The sequence below is a fragment of the Myiozetetes cayanensis genome, unplaced genomic scaffold, assembly GCF_022539395.1.
Source record: "Myiozetetes cayanensis isolate MyiCay16 unplaced genomic scaffold, myiCay2020 scf17, whole genome shotgun sequence".
Classification (NCBI taxonomy): domain Eukaryota; kingdom Metazoa; phylum Chordata; class Aves; order Passeriformes; family Tyrannidae; genus Myiozetetes; species Myiozetetes cayanensis.
This window is the reverse complement of record NW_026087378.1, coordinates 10,873,672-10,886,506: the sequence shown is the minus strand read 5'-3', so window position 1 is coordinate 10,886,506 and position 12,835 is coordinate 10,873,672. Positions and strand designations below refer to the sequence as shown.

The 12,835-nt window shown below is 57.6% G+C and overlaps 1 protein-coding gene across 4 annotated transcripts in view; it reads right to left on the bottom strand.

The window, feature by feature from the left end:
* The window catches only part of CAMK2A (calcium/calmodulin dependent protein kinase II alpha), a 33,894-nt gene that overhangs the window by 12,621 nt on the left and 8,438 nt on the right, over positions 1 to 12,835 (bottom strand). For all 4 annotated transcript variants that reach the window (XM_050311818.1, XM_050311819.1, XM_050311820.1 and 1 more), the window contains exons 3-13: positions 12,553 to 12,612; positions 8,780 to 8,834; positions 8,460 to 8,525; positions 6,826 to 6,898; positions 6,346 to 6,448; positions 5,716 to 5,799; positions 5,029 to 5,123; positions 4,522 to 4,644; positions 3,892 to 3,975; positions 2,520 to 2,562; positions 707 to 747 (exon numbers count right to left, since the gene is read on the bottom strand). In XM_050311818.1, coding sequence (XP_050167775.1) covers positions 707 to 747; positions 2,520 to 2,562; positions 3,892 to 3,975; positions 4,522 to 4,644; positions 5,029 to 5,123; positions 5,716 to 5,799; positions 6,346 to 6,448; positions 6,826 to 6,898; positions 8,460 to 8,525; positions 8,780 to 8,834; positions 12,553 to 12,612 — 827 coding nt within the window. The remainder of the gene's footprint in view (positions 1 to 706; positions 748 to 2,519; positions 2,563 to 3,891; positions 3,976 to 4,521; positions 4,645 to 5,028; positions 5,124 to 5,715; positions 5,800 to 6,345; positions 6,449 to 6,825; positions 6,899 to 8,459; positions 8,526 to 8,779; positions 8,835 to 12,552; positions 12,613 to 12,835) is intronic.

The window sequence follows — 12,835 nt, the reverse complement described above, 5'->3', positions numbered from 1 at the left end:
AGAAACAAGATCCACCAAGCACCAGCTTGTTTTCAGAGCATCACAAAACCATTTGCTCTGTCAAGTATCACCATGTTCCTTTGCTGTCTGCACCGGGCAAAGGGGCCTGGCAGCATTGCTGAAGGGTTTAAAAGCACCCATGTGTCACCCAGCAGCACATCAGCCCTTGGGACAGGATGGGACAGGAACTGGGGCCAGTCCCACCAGCCACAGCGGGACACACGCTGAGCGAGCAGGAAACGAGGCCGCCCCTCTCTCCAGATGGCTGCTGTTGGAGCCCTGGCTCTGGGCTGAAGAACTGCCTCCCCCTGCACCCTGTCCTGGACCAACCTCTGCCTCTCCCCCTCCCTGGGGGTAGCGAGGGGCCAAGCGCATTTTGCAGGCAATGAAACAGCTGTGAGTTCCCCCGGTGCACCCCTCCAGCAACAACTGGCGGTGCTGCAAAGCCTCCTGAGCACTGCCTGCCCTGGCAGGAGCCCAGCCGGTGGCACGGGGACACACCGGGACAGCCGGGCCAACAGACTGCCCTTTAAAGTGCAGGGTGTCTCAGGGGCTGCCGGCATGGCACGGAGACCCCTGGCACGGCACGGAGACCCCCACCGCCAGCAGGGCACGGAGACGCTCCCCACCGGCATGGCACAGAGACCCCCACCGCCGCCCAGCAGCTGAGGGGCGGGCAGGAGAGGGCAGCGGGGAGGGGGCTTACCTTCACGCCGTCATTCTTCTTGTTGCCACCACTTTTGCCTCCTGGAGAGAGGAGGAAGGTGATTAGGAGAGCCAGGCAGGGCACCACGACCAGGAAGGCGAGGAGCAGCAGCATCGTGCCGGGTGGCGAGGCGGCGGGACCTCGCGGGACCGGCCGGTGGGCTTCGTTTCGTCCTCTCTCCAGCAACCCCCGGCGCAACTCGTGGGAGCTCAGGGGCGACCTTGCCGGCACCGTCCCGTCCTGCCCCGGTGGCTCTCGGCCAGGGGCATGACCCGAGCGTCACGCCGAGCGCTCGGGGCGGCTGGAGGGGCCGGCAGCGCTGTCCGGCGGCAGGCGGGCTCTGCCTGGGGGGTGCTGTTGACCCGGCGTGGTGCAGTGTGGAGGAATGGGCTGCCCGCCTGCCGCCCTCTAATTTTAGCCCCATGCTGCCGGGATCATGTGCTGCCGGCCCGCCGGCCCGACAGCTGCAGCCCACATTTTGACAATGATGAAAAGCAGGCGCCTTCCCCGGTGCCCACCCACCGCTGCCGGCACTGCCCCAGCCCCGCCAGGCCGCGCAAGCCACCCCACTCCCGCTGCACCCCCGCAGCAGGGTGGCATCGGTGGAGCTCAGCGCCGTGCGAGACCTCGCTCTCGCTCACCGGCCCCGCTGCGCTCCTGGGCAGGGCGCACTGGTTGAGCCCTCGGGCCGTGCGTGGGACGGGCAGCACGATGAGAGAGACGCTTTTGAATTTCCTGCCCTTTGATGCTTCCTGTCCACCGCCTTCCCCGGCGCGGGGCTGACACCGGATCCCCCCCAGCTGCTGGGCTCCTCCAGCCCCCCTCCACAAGCGCTAAATGTGTCACCACGATCCCCGCACGACAAATGCAGATACCGGCCCTGGCCACAGCCCTCTCACCGAGCTTGGCCTGGCACCCCTGCCCGCCTGCCGCACCTGACACCCAGGGCGCCCCAGCAAAGCACCCTGAAACACCCGTCTAACCCCAGGCAGCTGCCACCAGCAGGCTCAGCGGCTGCAGGGCTTGGCTGGTGTGTCCCAGCACTGCAGCAGCGCTGCAGGGACATTCCCAGCGCTGGAGAGGGCTGGAGGTGACAGCAGGTGGATGAGCTCTGTAGTCACATGGCTCCCTTTGGTTCCGTGCCTGGGAATCGCCTGTGAAATCCCATCTGCGGCGAGGTGTCCCCAGAGGGAACAGCTCTCGGTGGGGGCACTGGGGGCAGAGGGGCTTGTGGCTGTGCTCAGACCTCTCCAGGGCACAGTCTGAGCTGCCGTGCTCAGTCCTGTCTCCCAGGCAGCCCTCGGGATGTAGAGAGGCAGGAAGAGAGTGGGGAACCCCGCAGGATCAGCTTCCACCTGCCTGGGGAGAGACCTGAGGGATCCTGCTGCCATCTGCCTGCAGTGGCACCCAGGGACGTGTCTGACATTCCCAATGCAGAGGATGCTCTCCCTGAGCCACAGACATCTCCAGGAGGACACAAAGCCAGCAGCTTGAGCTCTGGCTGCCCCCAGCACCTGCATCCCCACCCCAGCACAAGCCAGATTGTTGGGCTCGTATAAACCCCTTCACCACTGGGGACCACTGCACTTCAGCCAGACACCTTTCCTCTTGCATCCCATACCAGATGCCAGCTTGGAGGTACCAGGTGACCTTCCCTGGAGGACTACCCAAAACTGCACATCCCCAGGGGCACCAGGCTGCAACCTCAGCCTCCCCTTGACCCTCAAGGCAAAGCCAGGTCTCCATGGAACTCTATGGATTTGTCCTGGGCACCCTGTAAGACAAAGAGATGAGTCCCAGAGACGGCACCTACCGGAGAAGTTCCTGGTGGCCAGCATGGTGGTGAGGATGGCTCCCTGAAAGACAAGGAAGGCAGAAGGAAGAGCGTGCTGGACCCCAGCTCCCTGCACCCTGCTGCTCCCCCCATCCCTGAGGGCGGAAAGCCCTGCTCAGCACCTGTCCCCCAGCCACCTGGCTGGACGGAAACTGGCCCACGGACTGATATTCTCCTCCTGCCATCAAAAGCAGCTCTCAATACCCAACTCCACATCACCAGCACCGAGGCATTGGGTTGCACTCTCTGAAGCTGCCTTCCCTCCAAGATTAAAGGGATATTAAATATCTGTGGGGCACCTTTCAGTCTCATACTACCCTGCCCTAGATGTAGCACAACCCCACTGACTAGGGCCAGCAGCTGGTGGCAAAGGGACCCACCAGGAGCGGAACCGGATTTAATTGGGATTAAAGCTGTGCTAGCTCAGAGCAGCAGGGCAGGGATTGCTCATGGGAGCCACGCAAAGATCACCACTGCAAAACAACATTCATAAAAATCCTTCCCTTTTTCCAGCTGAGTCTCCTAACTAGTTGCTCAGCGTATAATGCGATTACTTTGGACTAATTGCTTACAGTAATGGATTACTATTTGGAAGCGTATGCCTGAACTAATTTGATTGCTTGTCTAGCAGAAAAGTAATAATAGTTTATAGCCAGTTTCTTTGCTTGATAATCTTGTTAGTAGCCTGCAGCTGTACTGTTCTGTGCCATGCTGCATTCAGGCCTGGAGCACTGATGGCTCTGGCTACAACACAGGCCAGAGCTGTCCTGCTCTGTGCCTCGGGCTCCAGAGGAGGCATTGTGATTTCCAGAGCCCATTCACAGTGCCAAACTGCTGGCTGAGGCTGAGCAGCACCTGGGAGATGGGTGCTTCAGGCAGGTGCTCCAGCTGGAGATGGTGATTACAGAGGGGGTCCAGGATGTGGCACGTGACAGTATCTGAGAAGGGAAAGCCTGTGGGGCTGCTGGTGTGAGTGAGCTTTTTGCTTTTCTATGGATCACTTTATTCTTGGCCAGCAGGCAGAGGGTCTCGCTGTGCCTCTCAGACCCGTGTCCTGCCCTAAAGAGGAGCTTTCTTGACACAGAATCCAGAGGGAAAATGCTTACCCCAGCATCCAGTGTGACTCTGCTTTCCTTCACCATGGCTTTCTCTGAGCACTTGGGAACCCCAGACAGAAGAGGCCACCACTGCACTCTGTCTCTTTTGCCTTTTTCACAACGGGGCCCCCAAGTGCCCATCACCCCCATACCACTGCCCAGGGACACCACCCTGTCCCTTCCCACACAGAGAACAAGCCCCCCTGTGACCCGATCATGCATTTTGAAGCCAGTTTGGACAGTGTGAGAGTTACCTTCAGCTTCCTCCGGGCATTGAACTTCTTCAGACAGTCCACTGTCTCCTGTCTGTGCATGCATGACGCCACAGTGGCGCGGTGCTGGGGGGAGAGAGACCTGGCTCAGAGCAGAGCCGGGGGGAAAAGGCTCCCCCAGCCCTGCTCTCACATGCACACACATGTGTGCGATCTGCCGTGGCCTAGGCATGGGCCAGGGCTGCCTGCAGCAGCAGCAGCAGATAAAAGTTTAATGGGCAGTGGGAGATTGAAGCTGTGGAGTCAGCAGGATCTGCTCTGGTGGTGGGGTTGCAGGAAGAACTGGCTGCCCACAGAGTTAACCCCTTGACTGGCCAGCCACGTTCAGCAATGTGCTCAGGGTTTACACATGTGGGGTCCCGGGGCTGAGCCCACAGACTCCTCCTGCCTTTAGGCGCTGATTCAGAGAGAGACCCAGCAGCCAGAGCAGTGGGATGAAGTGAAGGGTGGGGGGATTGCTGCTGGGGTGGATGAATGGATGGATGGATGGACAAATACAAGGCTGCTCCCATCACCTCTGAAGAAAAGCCCTCCAGTACAGTGTGAGGTGTTCCCCCCTTGTGAGCCCCCACATCTCTACACCTTCAGCCCTAACCAGAGGGTCAAACTCACCGATATCCAGGGGTGCTTCAGAGCCTCTGCTGCCGTGATGCGCTTAGACGGGTTTATGGTCAACATCTTGTTGATGAGATCTTTTGCTTCTGGAGTCACTGTGTCCCACTCAGGGGAGGGGAACTGCCAAAGCAAAGGGACCAGGATGAGGGATGGCAGGAAGGAACAGAAGGAGCAGAAGCCCCTTTACATTTGGGTTGGTTCTCCTGCTGCTTGGGGCAGGCTGGAGAGATGGTAGCACAACAGGAAAGAGCGGCCAGGTGGAAAACTGGAGAGCAGAAGTGGAAGAAGAAAGTTGGAAGGCCCAGGAGAAGACCTATCTGTCCTGCAAAGTGGCCCTGAAACATGCTAATGTGTGCACCCTCTGTGACCAGGACAGAGGAAAGAGCCTGGCTCCCGTCTGTCTGAATTTGACCAGGTTTCTCTTCTAGAGCAGCAGGTTGTAAGGCAGGGACAGCAGGAGAGAGGGTAGACTGTCAAAAGGGGGGACAAGACAAACCCACTCACATCATAAGCCCCAGCCTTGATCTGCTGGTACAGTCGGTGCTGGTCTTCATCCCAAAAGGGTGGGTACCCGACCAGCAGGATGTAGAGGATGACGCCTGCCAGGAGAGGAGATGGAATCAGTGGGAGAGAATTCATTGCTGGAGGTAGGAGCAGACCCTGCCTGGGGATTGGCCAAACTCAATCAGAGAAACAGGAATTAGGGAAACATGAGGATTTGCTCATTGATTAAAAAGCAAAAGGCTCGTTGGTGGATCCATCTCTGTGCTGACGGTCTCTGGCAGCCACATGCAGACCCTCCAGTGGGTGACCCGGCAGGCCTGGGCGATGCCTCCTTCCCACTGCGGGTGGAAAAAGGCTCCCCTGCAGCTGCAACTGCATGGAATCATTGCCTGACTCCACCAGCACCTCAGGGAAGAGCGTCAGCATCTCTCCTGACTGGGAGCTTTGGGTACATAGGAAGGGGGCTGATCCTTCAGAGAAGGGTGCTGCTGGACCAGGAGAGAGGGTGCTGCTCTGGGAACAGCCCAGGGTAATGTGCCACCTCTTGGGTAAATCCTCCACCCTGACCTCCCTGAGATGTGCGTGACAACTACAGCTGGGGACATGCTGGATGAGCAGCCTGCCTCATCCCGCCCAGCCCAGCCCAACCCAGCCTGCTCCCGGCATTCCAGCCCCTGTCTGACTTACCACAAGCCCACAGGTCCACGGCTTTGCCATAGGGGTCCTTCCGGAGCACCTCAGGGGAGAGATATCCCGGGGTGCCAGCGAAACCTGCGAGGGACAGCCCATCACACCCTGCAGGCAGCAGCCCCCGTCCCCACACAGCTCGCCAGCAGTGACTGGTGCCCAGCCAGGAACAGCAAGAGCCAAGAGTCCTGGCACATCCTGACCCGGTGGGACAGGCCAGACACCTCTGTGAGTCCTGACGGCAGAGCAAACTGTGGCTTTCTGCCACAGCCAAATTCCAGGATGGTGCATAAGGCTGGAGTGCTCTGATGAGCACCTCCAGCACTTGCAAGAGGCTTCCCTCTCCCTGGTCTGCCCCTGTTGCTGGTTTGTCCATCTCACCAGGACATCTTGGTGACTCACGGAGTCCCTGAGGAGTTGTTTGCCTCTGCCCTGGATCAATACTGGGCTGTTTCCAGGGACACAGCTGGAGCCATCAACCTCCTCACCCACTGTGCCTCTTGTGGTGCTGAGACTGCTCCCATAACCCAGGGCTCAGGTCCTGGGGATGTGTGTCTGACCTGGAGCCCCCCTGATCAAACACGCCAAGGAAAGTTGGAGAATGCCCCACCTCGGGCCAGTCCCACTCACCAAACCACGCTTGCTGGTCCCCCTCCACCTCGATGGCAAGGCCAAAGTCAGCCAGCTTGACGGCAGCACCCTTCAGCTTGGATGCCAGCAGCAGGTTCTCGGGCTGCAGGAGGAGATGGGGGTTGGAGAGGAGTGAAAGACCTGCCAGGGGCTCCCCTATGGATGGGGGAACCTTCCCAGCACAGCAGGGAGGAGAGTCAGGGCTCTGGATGTGCTTCCCAACTGCATTGTCCTGCTCCTGTGTCCTGGTGTCCCTGGTATCCTTAGAGAACCATGGACTTCAAGGGCCTCCCTACCCCCCCTCCTTTGTGTTGTTTCACCCCGGAGTTGTTCTTTGCTCTGTGGCTTTCCCAAAGCCCTACACGTGTTCCTCCCTGCTGTTTCAGCAGCCCTGGAGTACTCTGGGCATTGCTCCACAGGGTTTTGCATCACAGATGGGGTCCCCCGTCCTCCCACAGGCACTCCCCCTGTAACTCCTACCTTCAGATCCCGGTGAACCACCCCCATCTGGTGGCAGTGCAGGACAGCCTCCAGGATCTGCTGGATGCAGTGGCTGTGGGAGAGAGGAGAAAGCTCACACAAGTGGCCAGTGAGGCAGAGTTTTGTCAGACACTTCTATTCCACAGCATTTCACCCCTCTGCCCCCTTCCCCATCACACTCTCCACCAGCAGCCCCTCAGCACAGATCAGTGTCTCCCTCCACCAAAACCCACACACGTGTGGGAAGCAGTTCTAACCCACTAAGGCCCCACCAGAGCTGCTGCACACCCACTGATGGTGAGCAGGAGCATGAGGGCTACACCTGAGCCTCTGGGATCCCCACTGGAGCAACACTGGAGCACTGGGGGGGAGCTGGAGACCATCAGTGGAGCCACAATGCCAGCCCAGATGTGGTCTCCAAACACAGGCAGAGCAGATGTGCTCTGTGTAACCTTTGCTCCAGCCCCATTTCCCTGCTCTGCTCTGATGCAGGCGGCTCTTGCTGTGTCTGCTTACTTTATATCTAGTTCATTACATCCCAGCTCTGCTGCGTGTGCGAGACAGGAAGGGAAACAGACAGAGGCGATGATCGCTTTTACTCCAAAACAGCTTGTGTGCAAGGCAGAAGGTCCTTATTTACATGTAGTTTATTTTATTTGTATGACACTAATAAGTGGATGGGCTGTAAGTGGATTCAGTGCAGGCAGCCCATTAAATGAGACTGCTCTCTGCTTAGAAATAAAGGATATTCTCATGCAGAGAGGTACTGTAGAGCTTACCACCCTTTTGGACACATAATACAGGCTATGCTTAGCCTGGGGGCAAAGCCAAGAGGTACAGTGATATCTGGAGATTAGAGAGGGACAAAAAAAAATGAGGATGATGCTGTCTGCTGGCTGAGCTGCAGGGGCCAAAGGGTGGCTGAAATTGGGCCCAGCCCCCTGGCTCTGCAGCAGGGTACCTGGAAAGTGCCAGAGGGAGCTGTGGGAGAGAGCAGAGCTTGAGCACATCCTCCCACCCAGCCTGTCTTGCCTACTCCTCCTCAGTGCTTTCAAGTGCTAAATGCCAGAGAAATGCTTGCAGATGGCTGGAATGCAGCTCCAAGGGGAAGGGGTGAGGACTGTGGGGTGTCCATGTTATCATGGCCCTGGCTGGGCACCAGTCTGATGTTGGGCTTCCTCCCTGCATTCCTGGAGAGCCCCAATGCCCCCAGCCCAGGGAGCCCTGACATCCCCAGACCAGGGAAACCCGATATGCTCAGTCCAGGGAGCCCCAACAGCCTGCTCCTTTACAGGGAGGTCAGATGTGGGCTAACCCATCATTCCAGGCAAGGAGGATGCTGCCAGCGATGGCTGGGAGCCATCTGATTTGGGGAGGAAACCAGCCCCAAGGTAGCACATGCACTTCTTGGCACAGGAGTTGAGTGAGTTAAAAAGAGCATTTTTGGAAGTCTTTTTTGCACCACAGTTCTGGTTTATGAGTATGTGTTGCAGGAGTGGCTGTAAAACACCTCCCAACACAGAAGGAGCTCATGCTGCAGAAAGCCAGACGTGTAGGACCCTGGGAGGGAGCAGCTCTGGGGAGAAGGGGATATAATCTGTCCCCTCCACAGCCCCACGTGTGTCTGTGCTCACCTGGCATCCGCTTCGCTGTAGTACTCCCTGGCCACAATGTCCTCAAACAGCTCCCCACCAGTGACCCTGCGAGGAAAGAGGGGGAGCTGGATTGACTGACAGCACATTTGGCCCTGGCAATCCCCCCACAAAAAATGTTCCTTGCATGGCAGGAGAGTCAGGGGTGCAGGACAGGGACCTGCCCTCTGCCCAGCTTGAGGGGGAACCCAAGCTTGGTTCCAGCCCCGTGGGAAGGGCTCAGGTGAGGTGGAGGGAGTGTCACCCCAGGAGGAAGCACAGAGCTGGCAGTGGGTCAGGGGATGCATTGAACCATTACTCACAGGTCAAATATCAGGTAGTGGTGGCCCTCTTCAGAGATGCTGTCATGGAGCCTCACTGCAGCAGAGACAGAGGGTTAGGGGGTACACCTGGCTCCCACCCTGCTCCCCAGGAATGCTTTTTCTCCCCTTTGGGCACAGGTAGGAGCTGGGGAAGGGCACAGGCAGGGCTGTTCCTCCTCCCTCCTCTTCTTGCTATTGCCACTGGCTGGTGGGGGTCCCTGCTCACCAGGGGACCCCAGCCATGGCCCCAGCCTGGGGCAGTGGTGAGAGGCTCAAAGGTCACATCCAAATTGGGGACTGCCCGGGGCTGTGTCTGGCTGAGGTTCCGGGCAGCTGCTGGGCTATCTTGGGCACTGGGCAGGCTGCAGGCACGGGTGTCCCCAGCCCCAACAGGATTAGTGCCTGGGCACAGGGAGAGCTCAGCAGGGTGCTGGACTGACAGCCCTGGCACCCACAGGGCTCTTTTTATTTTCTGCTCATGACCTTCCTTTTCTCCTCGGGAATCTCCGTGGGATGAGTTTCCCATCTCCTGGAATCTCACCCTGCTCATCACACTGAGGGCACCCTCTCCCCTCGTGCACACCTCGCCAGACACAGCCAGGTACAAATCTGTCACCCTGCAGCTGTGTTCTGGTTATTCAGGCTCAGATCACAGCTTAGCAGGCAGGTGTGCAGGAAAACAGAAACAGGTAGGATGGATAAATAGAGCCTGGTCCGGTATCCTCTGTCCCCCACCTCATATTTTGTTTGATTCCCTTGAGGCTGTAAATACTTAACCCTTCCTCTCTCTCACCTGGTTTCAGCCCTATACAACTTTCAACATCTTTGAGAATGTTAGGAATCAAGGAGGATAAAAAAACCAAAACACATTAAAGTGAGTGAGTTTGTGGGAATTTTTACTTCTAGACCCTTTTACTACAGCTAAATTAGCTGAGCCCTATATGGAAACATCCTCCAGACTCAATCTGAGCCAGGGGAGATAACAAGCCCCATCGCTGAGCACAGATAATGCACTGTATTGCTCTTATCTCCCAGGCCAGCAAACACCACTTTTCTGGTCCTTCTCCTGTCTCCAAGCTCCACAGGCAGATCCAGCAGCTGCCAAGACCATGCTGCCAGCAGTGGCACCCCACCCAGCCAGGGCACAGGGCAGAGGAGGTCTCATGAGCTGGGCACCATCCTTCCTCTCTGTCTCTCTTGTGATCCCAATTACTGACACAACTTGCTCATCTTATTTCCCAGTTATCCTTCTCCACTGCTGGCCTCTGCAGACATCCCCTGTGCCCCAACATCTGTCTGCTCCGTTTTTCTCTGACAAAATCCCAGCTTTTCTGCCTTTCTCTGCTGAAAGAGACGTAATTCCTCCCGTTTCATCTCGCCTGGGAGTGATTTGGGGGTATCACAGCTGGGATCCCACAGAAGCCAAAGCGTTCTCAGGGGATCCCCCTGTGAGTAGTGAGTTTGATGTGGATGGGTCCAGTGTAATCACAAACAGATGGTCCAGATACGTTCCTTGCTTAGGGAAGTCCCAAAGCCTCTGACTGCCAGGAGCCAAGGAGGTGTAAGAGGGAGCAGCTGCTCTAAATATAACCTGATCCTACAAGTGTCTGTTACTGACCATAGTCAGAGAGAGCTGCACTGGCCAAACCACTCCAGCTCAGTGCTGAGAGCCAAGGCAGGAGCAGGGCACAGCTTTGGGACTGAGAGTCAGTGGACAACAGGTACCTGGAATTGAAACTGCAGGGCTGCGTGCAGCCAAAGTTTTCCCAGTAAAGCAACAATTCCCTGAATGGAAAAAAAAAAAAGAATCTTTGGGAAATCACAGCTCTCCTAATACATCAGCCAGTACTGTGGATGCACTGCAGGATCCTGGGGACCTGGACCTGCCCCTAACTGCCTGTGCACGGCTTTCCATGTGAGGTATTCCAGCAGGCACAGTGCAGAGCACAGACTGGTTCCTCCAGGAAACTGCAGCGTGGCTTTCTGGTGGGAAATGGAGGGACCCCACGCGTTCTCATGGGAGATGGAAAGACCCCACCTCGCTGCACGGAATGAGGGAGAGGACAGTGAAGCCCCCAGCAGCTGGGGCGCTTCTCCCAGTGAGGGTTGGAGAGGGTTGTTCTGTCTCATCCCAGCAGCAGTGCCTCCTCTTCCTCATGCCAGGCTGCTCTGCAGCGGCACAGCTCGTTCCAGCTCCTGGGTGTGTAATGAGCCGCCTTTGCTGCACGGAAGAGGAGCTGCGAGCCCAAGTTTCCAGGCAGCAGGAGCAGTGGAGGGGCGTGAAGGGAAAGAGGGTGTGGGGTGGGGGGGTGGAGAAGAGTCTCCTGGGTATAAATAGCAGCAGATTGGGCTTGTTAGCATCTCATGCTGTTAACCCCTTCCAGCCCTTGCAGCAGGGATGCTCTGAGCCTACCAGGTCGTGGCCAAACAGCGAGGGGTGGTGCAGGGGTGGGGGGACAAGGCACAGGAAGGGGGCAGATGTTTCTGTCCTCAGAAACCTTGCCAGCTCCACTGGCAGGTGATGGAGAGGGAAGGGAGGAAGACAGCCACAGGGAAAAGCTGTGGCCAGGCCGAGAAGCTGCACAGCCCAGCTACCATCCTGCAGGTCTCATGGGTGGAGGTCCTCTGCTTTTAGTATTTCTTGCTATTCATGCATTTGCCGTGTGTTCCCTGCACGTCTCGGCAATCCCTGCGTTTATTTTGGTGCAAAGGGGATGCTGGGCTCCCCAGCAGGGCAGCTCCTGGTCCTGCCTGAGCAGAGGCTGGGGAGCCCTGGGGGGTCCAGCACCCCGGCAATGCAGGGGAGACTTGCCGTGCAGCTGTGTGCCGAGACAGATGGAAGCTGACAGTCCTTTCTCAAACTGAAATATTTATGGGACAGGAGCCACATGATTGGTCCCAGAGGCCCTGGATCTAGCTCCCTGGATCTGCTGCAGCAGCTCCTGAGGAAGGACGGATCCAGGTCACCGGAGCAGTGAGGGGGCCAGGGAGAAGCTCAGCCACAGGGGAACCCTCCCAGCTCCTGACTGTGAGTTGAGAGGGCTGCAGAAACCGCCAAAAGCTTTCCCCAAAGCTGCAGGATCTCACTGGGGTCAGCACGTCCTGAGGTGCAGCAGCAGAGGTAAGAGGGAGGTTCATCCGGACTATCCGCAGGGATCAAGAGCCCGCATCGGCATCGCTCTCAGGGATGGAGTTTGGGATTTTTTTTTTTTTTTTTTTTTTTACTGCAGCTTTTTCCCCTCCCCTCTCTCTCTCCTTCTGGCCTATTTTTGTCTTTTGCAGGGGCTCAGGAGTTTTCCTGAAACAGCTTTTCCGAAGGAGGCTACTCTCAGATGGACGGTCGGTGGGAAAGTCTTCGCTTCCCCCCTCCATCGCTCCTCCCACACGCCCCGCGCTGCTGCTGCTGCTCCGAGCTGCAGCCGCTTTTTGGAGCATGCAGAGCAATACGGCACCCGAACGGGGGGAGAGCAGTAAAAATAGCCCTTTGCAGCCTCCTGAGGCTCCGCTTCTCCCTGAGGGAGCTATGGCCAAGTGGGTTAGGCAGGACCTACTTCAATCCCCCCGTGCCTGGTGGGGGCCTTTCTGCCCATGGCCCCGTTTGAAGACGGTGCTTCCCGCGAGGAAGAGGAGGGACAGCCGTGCGGATCTCGGCTACCACCGAGCCCTTCTCCTCTGGGATGGAGGCCGGAGCACGAGGGAAGGACAAACAGTCCATGCTGCTGCAGGCAGGGCTGGATTATTGATGGGGACCCCCTAGCCCCGGGTGTGCTTACCAATGTTGGGATGCTTCAGGAGGCGGCAGATCCGGGCTTCTCGTTCCAGCTTCTGGTGATCTGAAAGAGGCAGCGGCCCTAAATTAGGATCTGAGGAAGGCACTCAACTGCTCTCAGCTTCTGCTGGGCTCTCAGAGGAGCTGCCAGTATAGGAAATCTGGGGGGCAAAGCAGCTGGCAAAGAGAAAACCCATTTTCTTTTTTTTTTTTTTTGCTTAAGGAGAGCAGATCTGGGCACATGTTTAGCATCAGGGCCTGATGGGCACTATCCCAGCACAGATGCA